This window comes from Castor canadensis, chromosome 11, assembly GCF_047511655.1.
Source record: "Castor canadensis chromosome 11, mCasCan1.hap1v2, whole genome shotgun sequence".
Classification (NCBI taxonomy): Eukaryota; Metazoa; Chordata; class Mammalia; order Rodentia; family Castoridae; genus Castor; species Castor canadensis.
This window is the reverse complement of record NC_133396.1, coordinates 38,737,887-38,758,001: the sequence shown is the minus strand read 5'-3', so window position 1 is coordinate 38,758,001 and position 20,115 is coordinate 38,737,887. Positions and strand designations below refer to the sequence as shown.

The window sequence follows — 20,115 nt, the reverse complement described above, 5'->3', positions numbered from 1 at the left end:
ACTGATATTTTGAAAGCCAAGACGTTAGTGCTAATGACAAGATATAATACCTACATATACCCATAAAAGCACCTAAGGGATCTGTGCATAGATAGAAAAGCCTCAACTGAGAGTGAGTTCAGAGTTGGACAGTCTAAGCATGAAGAGCTCTCACTTCATTAGGAGAGTAAGGCAGTAATTGCTAGTTACAGAATTATAAACTCCCAGATTCCAAATAAGAGAGTAGCACTTACTTTTTTTTTTTTATATAAAATTGCAAAAACAAACAAGCAAAACACTGCCCTGTAGGTCAGGGAGCACTTGAGACATAACACATATAAAAGCTACTTACAAGCTGCATGACACTGTATGAATAAGTGATCCCTAGATGTCAAAGCCCCAAGGGGAGAATACAGTACAGTGACCATTAATATTATTCCCTGCCTCTTCTAGGTCCTTGCCCATATGGAAGAGTTCTATTAGAAATTATGCAATGACAACTAAGAACCTGACATTGAGCACGGGAGCAGTTCAGAAATTTAGGAAGTTTAACTCTGGGTGAATAAATAAAAGTAAAGCAATTACATTATTAGTTTAATAATTTATCACTATTTAGAAACTGAATATTAGAAATTAAAATTAAAACATTTTTCAAAAGACAACGGACTCACGACACTGTGTGGTGTTTGGCAGACATTCATTGTCACAATGCAGCTTGACTGTCTTGCAGACAACTTCAATGTTACTTTTATATTGGCAGAGGCAGCAGGCCATATGGCTAGGTAAGATCCTACAGATGGAAACACAGATAATTAAGTTAATGGAAAGGGGGTACTGAAGGGTAGAAGAGGAAGGCCACAGGGCTGTGCAAAAAGAACTCTTCAGGTAGCACATAACCTGGACAGGTTGGAAAGAGCCCAAAGGTAAATTGCTGCTCTTGCATATTGAAAATAAACAGGAAGGAAGACAGGTGCCTAACTGAAGGATCGGCATGGCAGTGGGTGTCCTATGCCTAAAATAGAGTGCTAAGGATTAGAATTGGGTGACATTGGTCTGTAGTATCAATCAGAAGCATCTCCTCTCAACTCAAGTCTCAGTCTGGGTTGGCAGTGCACAGGAAGGAGGCAGACTTCTATGATAAACTCCCAACTTAGGAAGTCACTTTCTCAATTCCCATCGGAAGTGGCAAATACTAGAAATTATTCTGGGCATTAAAAACAGCATAGCTTAATCCATATTGTGTGGTTAGAAAACACTGTGTAAATCTGGGCAATCTGAGCACACAAAAAACTAGAGGGCTAGGGGTGCAGCTCAGTGGCAGAGGGCTTGTCCAGATGTCTGAGAAGATCCTGGCTTTGATGTCAGCATCACCCACACAAGAACTGTAAAGATGATAATAAGGTACAGCATAAATAAGAGGAATCCTGTACCCATAGTAATACTCAAAAAAAAAAACAAAAAAACAAAAAACCAACAGGTGGAGGAGGGCTGTTCAGTAATAGAATAATGCAAGCTAATAAATGTAGAAGGAATGACAGAATTAGAAAAGCATCATTTTGTGAGCACCAAGTAATAACTGGTTTGAATAAGGATTCTCACTGATGCATAGGTGGGTGAAAAGATGCTTCAGGGCAGCATCTTCAGTGATCTCTAATTGATGGTCCACTGGTTATATCATAATGATGAAGCGAGAATTTGAAGATCTTCAGGATGCCACTTTAATCAGGTGACTAGACAGTAGCACGGGTCACCTGAAATCATGTGGTATATCACAGGGTTAACCTAAATTTAGTCTTGAGGAAAAGACAAATCCAGATTGTGGAACCATTTACAAGACAACTGTCTCAGACTGTTTAAATGTCCCAATGTCATGAAAGACCAAAAAAAAAAAAAAAAGTGGTGAAATGTTTTAGACTAAAGGAAATAACAGCTGGTCTGTGAATAAAAACAGACTTAAAGAGCATTACTGGCTTATGGCCAAGATGGAGTGACAGGAACCAATTTAAACTTACAACCGAAACAGCAATAAAATATATGAAAGAACAAGTTTTCAAGACATTGGGTATCAGACAGTCATTAAATGGGAAGTAAATGAAGTGAGCCCCGTGATTTCCCTACCTGTTAGTCCCTGAGAAAACAGAATCCTTTCCTCTTCTAAGTTGTTTTCTCAGGTAGTCTGTCATAGGGATGCAAAGCTGACTAACACACTAGCTTACCACTCCGAGAGAGTTTCCAGGTTACAAAGTAGGGAAGGAACACAAGCAGAGACTGATGATCTCCTTACTTAAGGAAATGGACTTGAGGGCTGGTTGAGTGGCTCAAGTTGTAGAGAGTCTGCCTTGCAAGTGTGAGGCCCTGAGTTCAAGCCCCATACTACCAATAAATAAATAAATAAAAGAAATGAAACTCGAGATCCAGGTGAACCAAGGTGACTATAATTCAGAGCACAGTACCAGATGAGACAGAGTCACAGAGAAAAAACTCTGGAGCCGTGTCGAAGGATGGTCAAGTATACAGCAAGTGCTAATCAGTGCATGTGTGTGAGGAAACTACTCAGGGGTAGGAAAAGCCCCACCAAACAGATTAGAGGATATGGCACAGGGTTAGGAATACTGCCTGTTCCCACAAGGCAGACTGGAAACCCTAATGATCATAGGGCACTGGGTACTCAAAGGTCTTGCCTTAGTACTTGTCAATAATGACTCTGGATTAAGGGTTACTTTGTGGTCCCTCTTCACAAATCTTCAAAGTTAGAGCCCAAATGGTAAAATTGTTTTGAGTAACATAACCTCACCTGAAATATGATCAAGCATATTTATAGGAATATCAAAATATACAGCACACAACAAACTCAAATTCACAATGTGTGGAATCCAAAAATTACTAAGGATGCAAAGAGGCAATGATCTGTATTGAGGGGAAAAACAATCAATCAAAACCAACACAGAATTTACATGTATGTTAGAATGAGCACACAAAGACATGAACGAGTTCTTATAAATGTCCATGAGGTACGTACAAAACTTAAAGAGTGAAAATGGCCACAGAGAATGATAGTGTTTTTCCTATCCAAGAAAAAAGCAACAGGGCATGCTGATGCCCGCGTGTAATCTCAGCACTCAGGAGACAGAGAGGCAGGAGGATTGCAAATTTAAGGGCAGCTTGGGGGGAGGATGGAATAAAGGAGAACAGTGGAGCGGGTGAATTTAAGTATGATGTATTTGATACATTGTAAGAACTTGGGTAAATCATACAATGTACCAGTACCCAGCACAAAAATAAAAAAAAAAAGGGAGGGGGGGTTTACATAGCAAGACCCTGTCTCAAAAAAGAAGAAAAGAAGAGAAATAGGAAGGTGGGAGGGAAGGAAGCAAAGGGAAAGGAGGGAGGAAGGACAGGGAGAACACCACTACCTTGGGTAACTAAGAAGCCTGGTTAGTGATGAGGCCTCTGCTATCCAGAGGAAGGCATCTCCCTGACAGTGGGTGATCAACTGGCAGACACTGTATTGGAGGTTGAGGATGATGAGACTGGAGCAGAAACCAAAAGATTTGACAGTGTGGGGATCATAAAAATGATCAGAGCAGAGGGCTAAATGAAGGGCCTTTTCCATACTAACCTTGAGCAATCCTGTCGACTGGCCGAGGAAACATAGGAGAAAATCTTTATGATTGGCTTAGACAATGATTTTTTTGGTCACCACTGTGGGTTTTAAAATTTTTACTAGCATAACTTAACTGTACAAAGGGCTTTCATTGTGGTATTTTCAACAGGCATATGAAGTTCTTTGGTCATCTAGTTTACTCTTTCTTTGCCCCATCCCCTCTCATTCTTAACAGTTTTTCGGGTATATGGATTTTTCTTTTAATATTGTTTTTTTGTTTTGTTTTTGCGTTGGACTGGGGTTTGAACTCAGGGTTTTGCTCTTAGAAGCAGGTGCTCTAACACTTAAGCTGCACCTCTGGTACTATGGTTCTTAACTCAAGGCCTGTACTTGCTAAGCAGGCTCTCTACCACTTGAGCCACACCCAGTCCCTTCCCCACCACCACCCCTCCAATCCCCCTCCACTGCCTTTTTTTTTTTGCTGAAGTTTTGTGTGTGTGTGTGTGTGTGTGTGTGTGTGTGTGATTGGGGTTTGAACTTGGGGCTTCAAGAGTGCAAAACAGGTGCTCTACTGCTTGGACCTCCACTCCACATAGCCAAACATAAAGGCTATGTACTGTATGATTCCATATATAAAATGCTCAAAAAGCCAGGTACCAGTGGCTCATATCTGTAATCCTAGCTACTCAGGAGGCAGAGATCAGGAGGATTGTCGTTTGTATGCCAGCCTGGACAAGTAGTTTGAGAGACCATATCTCAAAAAAAAAAAAAAAATCATAAAAAAGGGCTGGTGCAGTTGCTCAAGGTGTTGGCCCCGAGTTCAAATCCCACTACCCTCCCCCCAAAAAGAAAGAATGCTCAAAAAAATGCTGGCAGAGTGGCTCACCTGCCTGCCTAGCAAGGACAAGACTCTGAGTTCAAACCCCAGTACCATTAAAAAAAAAAAAAAAAAAGTTTGATAGTTGCAAGTGGCTAGCAGTGGGTGGATTGGACTGACCCCGAAAGGATGTGAGGGGCTTTTGGAGATGACAGGATCGTGTAATTATCATCAGTGGGGTTGGAGTTACATAGCTATGCAAACCCATTAAACTGTAGACTTAAAAAGTGTAAATTTGGGAGGTTTGGCTCAAGTGGTAGAAGCACCTGCCTAATAGGTGCAAAGCCCTAAGTTCAAAACCCAGTCCCTCAAAAAAAAAAAGTGTGAATTTTATTACATGGAAATGGCATCTCAATCAGCCTGACTTAAGAAATTAACCAAGCAAACCAAAGGAGACTAGGTGATACATAGATCTAATAAAAACTAACTTACAGTTTTTCCAAGTTAAGAGTCATCAGGAGGATGTTCTCAAGTGTCCCAAGTCGCACTTGTGTTTTTCCCAGGTCCCTGGGGGAGAAAGCACACATTCATGAGGAACCTAACACAAAGAGTGTGTACTTAAAAAGACATTTCAAGGAAATGTTATTAGTTCAGGTTTGACTTCCCTATAATACGAGCCATCTCAGAAGTTTGTTACAGAAGTTAATTACTCTTATTGAAAAAATTTAAGTTTACCGTTTGCATCATCAAATTAATGACCTTGGCATTGAATAGAGCCTAAGTCCTTTTTCTAACCATTAGCTTACTTCTCATTTTCTGTTACTTTCACTCCTACCCTTTACTCTTTGCTTTCAGGAACAAATGGTATTTGTACTTGTGTTTACACGTTCAATATCTCTGTGTCTTCTTCCCTGACTGGCTGTCTTGTTCATTATAACCCTTTCCTTTGCCAATAACATTTTTTTCAATTACCTAGTTAAAATTCAAATAATGACTTAACCTTTGATGAAGGTAAACAAGAAGAGAAATCATCTCATGACTCCTAAAAAGTACTGCAATACTTACAGGTACTTTAATGCTGGCAATTTAAAAAGATGGGAATCTTCGACAGTTGTCAGAGGATTACGACTGAGAATTCTGAAAAATGCAATGGAATTAAATGGTCATTTTCAATATCTATGAGACTACATGAAAGGTTTGTATTCATTTTTTGTATGAAAATTCTGGGTTAAAAAATAATTTTCTGTCTTTACCTACAAATCACTTTTAGAATCCGTAAACAGCCTTCCTTTGGGACTACCCAAGTCTCTAAAAAAGTAAAGTGGAGAAAAGAGGGGGGAAAGGTAGAAAAAAAATATGCCAAAGAACTTTCAGGTCAAAAACTCTTGAACTGATTACACTGGTAGGGAGCCCTGCCCTGTAGGAAACACTATTTTTAGTGTCCTCCAAAATTCACAAAGGTGCTCATCTTTCAATTTAGAGATGTAAAACAATTCATGACTGATTCACTCAGTTAAGGAAGAAATAGGACCAATTCCTTGGCTTTGAACTGGTGAAAGACACACTCCCATCCGATATTCTCACTTGTATTCTTCTGTCACATCACAGCCTTTGTTGCACTGCAGGTAATTAATCACCTGTCTTCCTATCAGTCTCCCAAACTATCAGCAGGTTAAGGGCAGGGACCACACCTTGTTGTTATCATCCCTGGCATAGAGCTTGAAATTTACTAGGTACTTAACAGGTGTTTGTTGAATAAATAAATAACATTCTGTATACATACTATATACATTCTTATTCACTCTCTCTCTCTCTCTCTCCCCCCCCTTCTCCCTCCTTCCCCCTCTTTCTGTCTCTCCTTTGGTAGAGGGCCTTGCTATGTAGCCCAGGCTGGCCTTGAAATCCTGGGCTCAAGCAGTCCTCTTACATCAGCCTGTCATTAACTGACCACAGGCTGTGTCTGTCACTGTGTCTGGCATAAATTCACTTTTGATATAAATTTTTACTTCAAAAGGATGGATAGGTTTTCTTTTCAATTCTTTAAGCCAAGTAAACAAAAACAAAAAGTAAAGAAAGAAATAGGAAGAAAACAAAACCTGCCTTTAGGTTAACTCTAACCAAGAATCATTAGCATAACTTCTGTGGAACACACAAATGATTATTACAGCTAGTATCTATTGGGCCGGCAGGCATCTCTGATTATCATTACACACTTAATCGTCACAGTAATCTTGTGAGGTAGATATTATCATTATTCCATTTATAAAAGAGGAAACTGAGGCACAGAGAGGTTATATAACTTGTCTCAGGTCACCAAGAAAGTAATAGGCAAGGCTGGAATTTGAACTCAGTTCTGACCCCAAAGCCTGTGTTTAACCTATATGAAGAAAAGGGAGTCACGACAGGTATAACTTAAAACTTAATTCTGAGAGGACTTAGTACAGAAATAACTTTTTGAATATTTTTTCCTTTATTAGAGTATATTACCTATACGGAAATTGGTTACAAGTAACTTTATAAGCCTCATATGCTCATCTGGGAAAGCCTGGAGGAGAATTATAATTCCTTTTTTTAAATTCCCTTTGCCCTGTGGTCATAAGACTTTAGAGATTTAAAATCATGGCACATGGTGACATCAGTGAAAATGATGAAGTAAGAACACAATAATCACCTCATACATGTAGGTATAAAAGAAATGTTATGAGCAGAGGAAGAATTCACTAAGTTTCCAAAAGAAGAGAAGATGGTTTGCTGCACAGATGTGAAGAATAAGATGCAGATGGAAGAAAAGAGGTCAAAATTGCTCAAAACTTTCCAACCTTTACAAATTAAGCAGCCAACGTAAATCATCCCAAAAGGAAAGACCTGAGCTGTTATTTTCATCTTTAATGATTTGGCCTCTCTCAATCTGAGAAGAAGATGCCAGGATTCCAGCACAAATCAAAAGTGATGACCGCAGCCTGAAGCGTGCCAATTTTGAGGCACCTACAGCTATCTATGGGAACCAATGCTAGCGGTCTGGGAGGAAGAACAGGGTGTTTCTGAGACTGCAGCTCAGTTTGCCTTCATAGTGGCCACTCCTGCTTCGTGGATATTCTCAATAGTGGAACAAGTAGTTCAACAGGGAGAAAGCTTGGATTTTCCTTCCTCTTTGTCTTAGTGCTTTTGTTCTTAGCACAATCTTGATGAGACAGACAAGCCCTGTGAAAATGCTCTGTCCAAATAAGATATATACTTTTTACCCGGTAGAATCCTTCAGTTTCTAAAATTGTGGAGCTTGTGTTCTTTGAACCAATGAAGCAACTAAAATAATTTTAAAAACTAAGCCATCAGTCTGGACCTGTGCAGGAGAATGAAGAAGTACTTTAAAGTTGGTGGTGGGCAGGAAGTGCACTTAACATTTAGGACTACCAGCCACTACTGGTTTCTGTATGTGTTTCACTCCTGATTTCATCTGAAACAGAGATAGGATTGCTATGACCATTTGAAGAATGGTGCTTTGCTAACGAGCTTGGCTCCCCTCTGAGGTGGATTTGGGCTCTAACATGCTGCTAACTTGTTGGGTCAGTGTTTTTCAGTAACATAGAGGCTTTACTCAAGAGATTTATTGGGTTCTAATTACCTGAACCCAGGGGTGAATCTAGTACCAGGCACTATTGGGGTTTGAACCCAGGGCCTTGTGCTTGCTAGGCAGGAGTGTACTATTTGAGCCATGCCCTACCTCTTCTGATTTTCTCATCATCAGGAAGCAAATGTCTTTTCCTGTTAAGAGTAACACAGTAACTAGAGATAACAAGTTGGTGCATCCTCCTTTATGAGTCTTTCTTAATTGACCACCCATCCCTAATTTGACTGGAAACCAAAGACCACCCCCTCCCCCTGCCCCCAGGTTCTTTTCCCAAGTAGGAATCAGCAAAGTGATGAAGGGATAAAGGAGGCCGCTACCTCCAGGCACAGGTCAACCCCCCCTCCAATCAGAAAGGAACTTGGGAACCTGAATTTCTCATGCACAAGGAAGGTGGATGATCTTTCCCAGAATAGAGTTTGGAGACTCAAAGTGAAAATTGTCCATCTTGAGTCTAAAATGCCTTTAGGTTCTTCAACATCATAGATTTCTTTCTTTCTTTTTTTTTTTTTTTTTGCGATAGGGCCTTCCTATGTAGTCCAGGTTAGCCTTCAACTTGAGCTCCTTCTGCCTCTGCCTCCCAAGTGCTGGGATTACAGGTGTGTAACACCAGGCCTGGAGAACAGCATAGAATTTTTAAATTTTTACTATTATATTTTTGGTAGTGGGGATTGAACTCAGGGCCTTATGCTGGCTAGGCGGGTGCTCTAATACTTGAGCCACATCCCCTTTTTACTTTAGTTATTTTTCCAATAAGGTCTCATGTTTATACCCAGGCATAAACTGTACTGTGATCATCCCATTTACGCTTGTCAGTGGCTAGGATTATAGGCACAAGTTATGGCACCCAGCACATCGTAGAATTTTTAGCTAAAAAGGTATTAAACCCCACACTTCTTGTTGAAGGTAGTAAGGGAAAAAAGTATATGGAGTCAGGCTAGAGCAATGTATTTTCTTTATGAATATTTTTTTACCATATAGCTTAACACAAACACGATGTTTTTTTTTTCTTGTTTGGTGGCACTGGAGTTTGACCTCAGAGCCTCATACTTGCTAGGCAGGTGCTCTTACCGTATGAGCCACTCTGCCAGCAGCATCTTTTTCTTGAAAAATAATGTTCTGAAGAGAGAGGTGCCCTGTGGCAGGTTTTTAGGAATTCTTTTGATTTGTCATTTGGGAGAAACTGACACTGCAAAGGCACCTGCCACATTTGCTTCCTGGAGCATTCTGTGTTCAACTTGGCTCTTTGTAAGCAGCTCTACATTGCAAACATTTAAGCAGTTAGGAACTCTGCATGTGAGATGGAATCAGTGTAAGCTTGTGCGTGGAATTTCACGGGCCTTTCACATATGACAGTGGCACCATGACTATGCTAATTTGAGTGTTACTTGCACGATACCTCCAGTTGCCCCTGCCAAAGATCAGTACTAGGGAAATCAGAGCATGTCACATATAAGTCACACAAGGCTCCTGTCCTGTTGTGCCTTAGTTTCCTTACTTCAAAAAACAGAATGGATCAAGACATACTACTCACAGAATTTGTACAGGGCTTATACCCAGCTAACAGTAATCTAATGAGGTTTTTCTTTTTTTTTAAGACATAATTCAGTTTTGAAACATGCTTATCTTCTATTCCACTTACACTTGCTGTAAAAACTGCATTCCATGCCATGCCTGAAATGTTCCAAAGTTCAACTCTGTGATGAAATTGCAACCAAGATTTCTACAAAAAAAAAAAAGCCAAAGAAGGTAAGGAAAAAGATATTCTTTCAGAACACTCATCATGTGGTAGTGATTCTAACTTACATTTGATGAACTATAACGTCAATACTTTCCTCCTACATTAAAGAAATCTCACTGTGGATGATACTGGCTTATGATTTTACTTTCATATTTACAAATGCAGTGCATTAGATACAAAACAATGAATGCTTGAGGATTACTTGTGTCAAGTGATCTTTATTTCTCTACAACAGGGATTCACATCTTCAGTGCTACTGACATTTCTGGTTGGACAATTTTCTGTCTACCGTAGGATATTTAACACCATCCCTATTGTCTGCCCCCTAGGTGCCAATAGCATATCCACAGCCACCAAGTGTCACCTGGGGGTAAAGTCACACTGATGGAGAAGCACTGCTGTGGAATGTTTCACTCTGTCCTGTAATGATCCTCACATTCATCTTTGCTGCACACTAAAAGAACCTGCATATATACTTTTAGTAACTTTCTATTAGCAAAATTTTAATTATCTTTCAAAATGAGTAACAAGATTCTAGGCATAATCAAGTAACTTACACAAACTTCAAAAAAGGTAGTGATTCAAATGTCCCTCTTTCAATATACTGTATTTTATTACAGGATAAATCTCTAGGAAAAGTAAAGGAAAACATTGCATCGATTAGTTATTAGATATCTAATTAGCATGAATAGATAGAGTTTAGACTCAATAGTACTGAAAACATAGTTTTTTCTAAACTCTAAACCTTTGGATTTGAACTTTCTAAAGCCCCTAATCTTGTTCCCACCTAAGACTCATCTTCATGATTTTCATAAATAAAACATACAACTGTAGATCTTGAAGGAGTTTGGAGATAATCTTTCCTGATAGCAGGAGGACTATGTGACCTTTTGTATTCTCATCAAATTCCATATTTTGAGCTAAAGGTTTTAAGTTGTATGTATAATGGTAATATTAGGAGGAATTTTCTCTCTCTCTCTCTCTCTCTCTCCACACACACACACACACACACACACGCATATATACCTTCCTGATTTGTTTTTGTTAATCAGTTCAATACCAGAATAAAAGATACCCTTTCATATAATTTGAAAGGCAGCTGCTTCTCTAATATATGACTTTGAACTAATTCAAAATTATCCTTTCATGCTAACAAATTCATTTTTTGTTTCATATTGACTTAATATTCCAAGAAGACAACTGCTTCAGTTGTACAGTGGTGGGACAACAAAAACAACATGAACTTGGATTCTTGAAAACAGCCATCCTTTACAACAGGTAATTCTCCTCCTTCCTCCATTCCAGCTTGCCCCTCACTGTTCACCTGGATGGGTGTAACTGTCCTGACTGATTCCTACCTCTACTCTCTCCCCTTCTAGTCAATTCTGAATAGTCACCAGTAGACTCTCCAGAAGTGGTTCTCAAACACCTCCATTACTGGGGAATTTTTTGTTTTGTTTTTTGAGAGAGGGTGTTAGTGTGTAGGCCAGGAAGACCTTGAGCTCTTGCTCCTCCTGCCCCAGCCTCTCCAGTGTTGGGATCACAGAGGTGCACTACCATGCCCAACTTGTTTTTGGTTTTTGAGACAAGGTCTTACTGTGTAGCCCAGGTGGCCTGGAACTTTCTACATAGCCTAGGTTGGGCTTGAACTTGAGATCCTCCTGCTTCAGAATCCCATGTGCTGGGATCACAGGCATTTACCACCACCCCTGCCATCTGGGAACTTTCAAGGATGCAAATTCTCAGCCTCCTACAGACTTACTGAACCAGTAACTGTCGGCGTGGTGTCCAGAAACAAGTTGTAACAAGCCCTCCAGGAAACTCTGAAGCAGGCTCAAGGTTGTCTTACAGCATGGCTCTGATAATGTGGTTCCCCATCTCGACTCCTTTGCTTGGCATTCAAAGTCTTAGATCTGCTTGCAATCTCCTACTCTCCTTCTCTTCTACTCTACAGGTACTCATGGCATTCCTCAAGCACTTTCTTGCCTTTTGCCTTTCTCCCACTCTACTTCTGCAGAGTTTTAGAGAGAGACATTTCCCCAAGATACCTCTCTGGCGATTCCCTGGCGCCCTTTAAGGTTCTGTTCCAGCAGCGTTGCTCTGGGAACAATTTTTCTGACCCAGTTCAAAGTATTTTTCTTCTCATTTGTGGTTTTCATACAATTTATACCTTTTTAATGTTTCTATGGCTTATGGTTTAATGGTTATTTTTCCATCCCATTTCTCCTTGAAAGCATGCACTAGGTCTTACTTGTCTGCCTTGCCAAGCACACCCAATATTTATAAACTCAATCACTAGCAGGGGAGTGAGCAGAAGAAAAATGACTACTTAAAAGGCATGGAGTTTATTTCTTCCTGACCAACCTCTTCTGCACCTTTGCTGTAGTATGGTTTAAGGTTATGCATTTGTTTTCCCTGGGAGCCCATGAAGGGTTGATGATTCAAAGGACTATGTTTTGTGCCATGTGAGGCTCTTTATACTCGCTTCCAAAAGTCTTCTTTTGAAAGGAGAACTACTTGATAAAAGCTAATTAGATTAGTAAGCTAATTAATGTAAGCATTAATAAGCTTAATGAAGTACACACAACTGCACCCCCTGGACAAAGGACAAAAGTCAAACTTTCAAGGCAAAGAACATAGTACTTTCTTATCTCCGAACAGACAGAAATACTATGCAAATAGTCCCTCCTCATCCACAAAAGCTGCTGAGATTTTTATTTTGTACTCAGTGAAGAGTTAGGGCAGCCAGGTGTGGTGGTTACTTGGGATCTGAGGTTTGAGGCCAGAACAGACAAGTTAGTGAGACCAGATCCACTTAAAAAAAAAAAAAAAAAGGATAAACCATTTTTAACTTATGAGCTATAAAACCAGACTGTGGATTGAATTTGCTCCATGGACCATAGACTAAATATAAATACAAAACACACTTATAAACCAAGGTTCATAGGAGTGTCATAATTAGTTTTTTACAACTGTATCTTTTTGTTGGTGGTGGTGGTACTGAGGTTTTAACCTCAGGTTTTTGTGCTTGCAAAGTGTGCACTCTACTGCTTGAGCCACACTTCCAGCCCTACATCTTATTGTATCTTATCTATACAATTTTTAAAAATCTGAAAATGCAAAGAAAGCATTTAATGCCAGAGTTGGACTGAGACCCACACAGACTTACAAAAGGGCAGAATTTTATTGCTGGAGGAGATTCCAGAAAGTATCTACTTTGAACACTTTATACATTTCATAAATAGTAACTCACAGATAAATGTGATCAACTGACTAACTTACAAATACTCGAGGGACAGCAGGCCTTCAAATGAATCCTTACGTAGTTCAGTCAGGCGATTTTCACTGAGAATTCTGGAAGATGAAAGGTTATCTCTGTATCAAAATTCATCAAAAAGATGTAAAGAATCGAGTGGTGAAAGGCTCAGGGAAAGGAGTGCTATCATATTCTGTTGCCTGGAGTGTAAGTTGGTGCCACTTTTTAGAGGCAATTAAAATTCCCTATCTGTACTAGTCGTTAACTTACCCATCTCATTCCTAGATCCCTATTGTACAGGAATATTTGTCCATGCTCACAAAGAAGTATGTACAGGGTTGTTCATTGTAGCTATGAGTGCAAAACAAGAAAACTTGACATGCTCTAAAAAGAATATGGAATTATGAAATCAACCACAATGTGCCCCACTGTGGAATATTTTGCAGGAGCTTATGGGTAGGGAAAGTTCTATGTACAGGGAAAGAAGTAAACATGACACAGTGAAGAGAAAATGTTATGAAAATCATGCAATAAAACTATTTGCTGTATATAAATATGCAGGTAGGCATGCATGTTTAAAATAACCACAGAACTTCAATCAATTGAGTTCAATCCAGGATGTGGAGGGGAAATACCTTTTCTCAGAGTTACTGACCTCAAAATTCTCCACCAAGGAGGCTCTTACAATGCAGTTTTTGTATTCATATTTGGAAAGAAAATACTCACAGTTTCTCAGTCCAACGATATGCTTTCCATGTATTTTTATCAATGTAATCAATAGCGTTTCCATGGAAATTTCTGTGAGGAAATAGTTTATATCCTTGAATAAGTAGGAAAATGAGGAGAATAAGTGAAAGAATCATTGCAAACAGGGCGGTGGGGGGGGGGGCGAGGGGGAAGTAGGGAATGTTCAAATATAGGAAAACCACCAGCTTTGTAACTTTGAGAACTCCCAGTTGTTCAGTTTGCAATTAATAAAGAAATAACGGGACGAGCAGCACAAATGATGAAGGATCTCATCAGAAGCCCAAGTCCCACTGTCCAATCGCTTGTATATATAATGCCAGTCAATTATTTTGAATGCAAGTATTTTTCTCAAAATCATTTGTGTTTAAACTTACTCCTACAAATCAATGAGAAAAGGACAAATAATTCAATAGAAAAATGGGGAAATTTTTATCATTATTAGCAAATGAGAATAAAGAAACTCTGTCAGGTAACACCAAAGCTTTGCCTAAGTGATCTTACAAAGAAAGAGCATATAGAAAGCAGGAAGTGCATTCCTGAAGGGGGAGGACAATTAGAAATGAGCTGATGTGGAAAGGTCTCTGGTGCAGGGGGAAGCACAAATCTGAGGAGGAGTTTACAGCATTACCTCATCAGGGAAAAAGTGCAAAGGAGAGAAAGTGGAAGGAAGGACACACAGGGGTGTGAAACAGGGGTTATCTTATGGGTGGTAGGCATGGAAGAGTGGGTGATAAAGGGTGTGAGGGTGGCTGTATACGTTCACATTTTTCCTACATGCTTCTATGACTTTTTGAGGTGCTGGGGATTGAACCCAGGCAACCTCAAAATGCTAGGCAAGTGCTCTACCACTGAGCTACATCCCCAACCATTTGGTTTTTTTTGACACAGAGCCTTGCTGTGTGGTCAAGAGTGGCCTTGAAGTTCACACCCTCCTGTTCCAGTCCTCAGAGTGGCGGGATTAAACACGTGTGCCACCACACCAGCATTTGAGACTTTTTTAAAAGTGGGAATCTATCCTTAGGTGACACATGTTTAAAAGAAGGTGTAAGCCAGGCTCCAGTGGCTCAGGACTTTAATCCAAAACAACAACAAATCCTCCTGCTTTAATCATTCATCTCTCTTCCTTGGAAACGTTTAGTGACTCTCCACACCTCACTGTAACTTTCAAACCCCTATAGTTCATATTCAAGGTCTTTCATAATAACATCTTTCATTGCTTCCTAATCCAATTCTTTGCAGGCAGACTGGTCTACTAAAGCCTGATTATTGCTGCAGCCGTGCCTTTGCCTAGGTTGTTTTTTGTCTATTTAACAGTTACAGCCACTCTCTAAGCTCTAGATAAACTTTCAGCTTATCCTCCAGTTTTCTATAACCTCCACAACTCAGCGATTACAGAATCCGACGAATTACAGCTCCTATAGTCTGATTCTCTTTTAGCATTTCATTATATACCATCTCTCCTTTTTATGCCTTTTTTCCTTTCTTTGCATCTATCATTTTCATGTTCTGGAGACAATGCCATAATTCTGTGACTCCCACAGAACTTAGCCCTGGGTTGGGCACAAAATGGATGCAATATGTAGAAATTATAAGGACAAGGATGAGTTCTGGACATAACTGAGGGACTGAATAATATTATTAATAGTTATCTGAATATTTAGCATATACAGATAAGTATTACATGTATTCATTCATCTAAATCATACAACAATCCTATGAAATGGTAACTATTATAATTCCCATTTCCACAGATGAGGAAACTGAGTCACAGAGCTAAATAATTTGCTCAGGTGTACAAAGTTAATAAATGAAAGGCCCAGATTCAAACCCAGGCAGTCAGGTTCCAGAATCAACTCTTAGCCACTTTGTTGTATCCTCACTAATGAGATGAGTTGTAAAGCAAAACTGGGAGAGCAAAGGTTAAGCAGTGAGATGACGCAGCTGAATAAAAATGGATATGGAAAAAGAGAAAGGGCAATTGAGAATTAAAGAACAGAGAAGGGAACCATAATAAGAAGGAGAATGCAGACAAGGAAAAGTTGAAAAGCAAAAGGTAAAAGCAGACAGTCCGTGTGGGTTAGGGAGATGAGGAAGGCCCAGGAAGACCTTGAGGAAAAGGCTGCCCTGCAGGCAGAGTGTAGAGCACAAGGGAGGAAAGGTGGATCTTACAGGGTGGTGAGAACCTTCTTGTAGGTGTTGGGCTTCGGCACAGGCACTTGGCGGAGCTTCTGCGTTGGGCTGAGACCAACACACAACAGTGATTCATCTCGACAGGTACAGAGCTCACATATGTTGGTGTACGGGGTGGCATTCGGTTCCGTTTGCAGAGTTAGAGCATTTTCTGTGGTGGGATTTACAGGATGTGGAATAGTGGTGCGTTTCAGACCAGACTGAAGCTGTTCTGAATGTGGAGGTGTCACTTCAGTGTGCTGTGGAGGAGTCTGGCTTCCAGAAGGTTCCAATTCCTCAGAAGACTCAGAAGGTTGAGCTGGCTGTTCTTGCTCACTGGGAGAAGTTTCAGTCTCTGAAAGAGGGCCTGAAGGCTGAGGTGGGACCACTTGCTGGGTTAAAGAAGGTTGAAGCTCCTCACCATACTCTGGAGGCTGAACTGGGGACTGCAGATGGGTTCCAGAAGTTTCAGCCTCCCCGGGAGATTCAGAAGGCTCAGCTGGGGCCCGTGGCTGGGCTAGAGAAGATGCAGCCGCCTTGGTAGGCTCTGATGTCATGGTGATTTCCACATCCACAGGCTTACCTGTAACACCGGGCAAGATAGTTTGTTGAGCTTGATCCTGAGCTGGAGGTTGAACCGTCACCTCCTGATTTGGTAGAGTTGGAGCTGTGTTCTCTATAGGGGACTCTGGAGCTTCATCTGTAGGATCTTGCTCAACAGGGGGTTTGACTTCTTTCGGAGGAGTTGTAGGCTGAACTGGGGCTTCCAACTGGCTTGCAGAAGGTTCAGTGTCTTCAGGGAGCTCTGAAGTCTGAGCTGGAGCCTCTTGTTGGATGGATGAGAGTGTTACGTCCTCAGTATTCTCTGAGGCCTGCTTCTGCCTTGGAGAAGGCTCTGGAGTTACTATAACCTCCAGATCGGTATGTTTCACGGTGACTTTTGGCAAGTCTGAGGGTTGAACTGGGGCTTCTTGCTGGACTGCAGAAGGTTCAACTTGCTCAAGGGGCTCTGGAGGCTCATCTGTGCTCTCCTGAGGTTTCAGAGGAGGGCTGTCAGAATCAGCTGTGCTCAGACCTGGATCTGTGTCATCATCCTGCAAGGGTTGTGTCTGAAGCTGAAGGTTTGCAAATTGGTGTGGAGTTCCAACCACAGTGTCCTCAAGTTCGTGATGCTGAGCTACATACTTTTTCAGTTTCCAGGGTAAACCAATAAACATTTTTCTTTTTGATCTCTTATGATCAAGAAGTGGAACAAATACATCAAATACTTGATCTGAAGCCTGATCTAGACTGACAGGCTGAGTCTTACTTTTGAGTAGAAGAGGCAGAGCTGGGGCCTGATTCTGTTCCCCGTAGGTCAGCTGGACCAAGTCCTGGGCCCTCTTCGGAATGGGAAAACCCTGGGTCAACAACCATGTCTCTAGCGACATGAGAAGGAGCCTTGGGGCCCAAATACCTAGAAGGGACATGACATGCAACAGGGACAGAGTCAAGGGAGTAATGCCTTGGCAGCTTCCCTAGCTCACCTTGGCACAGCTCCTGCCACGCCCACCCTTTATGACACCTTTGTTTAGGAAACAAACCCTTACAAGGCTCAGCCCAGTTGGGCTTCAGGCCCTGCAGTAAGGAGCCTTTTCCCACAAAGACAAGACCCAAATGTCATTCCCCTAGAGGAGGCCACAAATGCCTTTTATGGGGCCACTCCCCCACAGCGAGGCGGGGTTGGAGCTCAGACCTGGGGCCAGCAGCCCATTGGGTATGGTGGGGCAGGGCGGGGCCTCCAGGGATATTCCCAGGGCTAATCCAGTTTGGGCAACCTGAGTTTCTCCTCTTCCAAGCGGACATCCCAGAGATACTCTTCCCCTTGGCTGTACTGCTTCCAAGAAAAGCAACTCGCCTGCGAAATCAGAGCCAATTAGGGTGCAGGCAAGACAGCACACATTACAGTTATTTATTCCACAATGCTGCCATTTCCTCTAAACTCTTAGTTCCACGGTTCATGATCCACCACTCCCTTGTTGGGGCTACCAGAGAATCAGGGATGATTCCAAAAGTTCTGCAGGAGGGGTCTTGGGCGGTGGGCAATTCAGCCTGACACAGAAGGTTAGAGTCTGACATGGCCCCTTACATTGGCCTGGGGAAGCAACCACATCCCGCCTTGGCTCAACACAGTGAGAATCTAGAAGTGACACCACCACGACTCAGAGGTCTACCCCATGTGCACGCGTGGACAAGACATTACTTCCTTCAGAGCCCTTCTTACAACAACCTATTTTACTGTATGTTTATTGTCCACCATGGCCCATCATGTAAAGTCCCAGAATAGGCTTCATCCTATTTATTCCCCTCGCCTTGCACAGGGCTGGGCACATTGTGATGGTTTTAAGGATGGATCTGTTATAATCAGATTTCTGAAATCAGTGCTGACTTCTCTCTCGTTTCACAGGAAGCTAGGCCTCCTAAACTGTGACTGGTTTTATTTAAACTGAATGAACATAATTATTTTACACGGGAAAAGCTTCCAATACTTTTTCAGCTTTATCTCTACCGTTTCAAGACAAAACACTTCACAACTTCAGGTCAAGTTAAATAATCAAAAAAATCCCTAAATTAAGTTCCCACTGGCATGAAACACACTTTTTGCTCCTCCCCTCTTAGCCTATCCTATACACAGTAAGTAGTATCTATTTCCTTCTAGAAATTACTTTGGCAACTTAATCCTTAAGATTTAGGAACTTTCAGATAATTGATTTATAGAAAGGTTCTTTGGAAGGCAAAATATTCTCCGTGAGACATGGGAAGATGCTGAGATTTAGGTAGTACTCCACAGTTGAAAAGCGTAATGGTTTTCACAGGCATAAAATAATGGCATAAGGCTGAAGGTAGTATTTTGTTCCTAATCCCTGGGATCCTGTTTGGGAAGAGTTCTAAAAAGATTTATGTTCAATCATCCTGACCTCTTGAACCCCTGCAGACGGAGGGAGCCCAGACCCTCTCTTGGATCCACAACTATAGTAGTACTCAGAGGCCTCAGTCCTGTTCTCCACACTTCAAACAAGAGCTCAGAGTTAAGACTGGGAGTTTAGGAAACGCCCCAGAAATCCCCTGTATTCAATTAATTCACTTGAGGTTCCCATTTTGCTAAGAATGATATGTGCACAAGTCCTCCAAATCCTGTTGCCTGTTTTGAAGCATGGCTACACTGGCTAAGTCACCCTTGAGCTTTCCTCTCCACATGAATGAACTCGTGTAGTTCTTCACTTTTGGCATCTTCCCTGGGTCTGTACTCTATAGCTATTTTACCACTACGGAAATAAAGTTAATGAAGATCAATTGAGAATTTTTCTTATTGTAAACTTATTGCATATAACAATAGCATCCAATAATGAGTCATTCTGTTTAAATTTTGAACTCACAATACTCTTGCCTCAGGCTCCCCATGCTGAGATTACAGACCTACATCACAATGCCTGGCATGAGACGGTCTTCAATTTCAAAAAGCAGAAAGGGAAAATATTTCCCTAAAAATGTCCTCATCTTACACCACAATTTCTAACATAAACGTGTGTTTAAAAACACATATGAAATATCAACTGTTTTTGGTTCAAAGAACTTTGTGATTTTAGGGACAGGAAGTAAGAATAATGACAGGAATTTGGATTCAAAAATGTTCAAAGGATTGAATGGATAGTAAGACATTAGGCAGGGGTCAAAGTGAGTTCAAAGTTGGTAAGAGAGACCAACGGACGAGTAGATACCTCATATTAGAAGCAGGGAGGAAGCCCTAACAACCAAATCCACTCCATACAATGAGCACAGCTTTAGAGAAACTTTTATTGACAGAAACTGCACCATGTACCTTATACACAATACAACTTTCCTCAAAGCACACTAAGAGCCATTAGGCTTTTGGTCTAAGGAGAGAAGATTTGCAGTCATTTTTCTCACAAATGTCACAAGAACATATGAAACTATCATTATAAAAGACTAGTGGATGAAAGCATAATATGGAATATTTTAAGTCTCCATATTTTCACCCATTTACCTTTTCACAGTGAGTTTATTTTCTCATTGAAACTGAAGTCTTTTAAAGACAGTCAAGAAAGTTTTACCTAAAACCACAATGGTCAGTTTGTGGAAGGCATCTGACAAAGCTCTCTGAATAGTGAGCTTCTGT

The 20,115-nt window shown here is 40.9% G+C and overlaps 1 protein-coding gene across 1 annotated transcript in view; it reads right to left on the bottom strand.

Moving 5' to 3' along the window:
* LOC109683315 (uncharacterized) overlaps window positions 1-20,115 on the bottom strand; it is a 60,480-nt gene that overhangs the window by 16,676 nt on the left and 23,689 nt on the right. The window contains exons 3-9 of the mRNA XM_074044750.1: window positions 15,939-17,394; window positions 13,749-13,820; window positions 13,049-13,120; window positions 9,668-9,748; window positions 5,466-5,537; window positions 4,893-4,967; window positions 651-769 (exon numbers count right to left, since the gene is read on the bottom strand). Of these exons, the coding sequence (XP_073900851.1) occupies window positions 651-769; window positions 4,893-4,967; window positions 5,466-5,537; window positions 9,668-9,748; window positions 13,049-13,120; window positions 13,749-13,820; window positions 15,939-17,394 (1,947 nt within the window). The remainder of the gene's footprint in view (window positions 1-650; window positions 770-4,892; window positions 4,968-5,465; window positions 5,538-9,667; window positions 9,749-13,048; window positions 13,121-13,748; window positions 13,821-15,938; window positions 17,395-20,115) is intronic.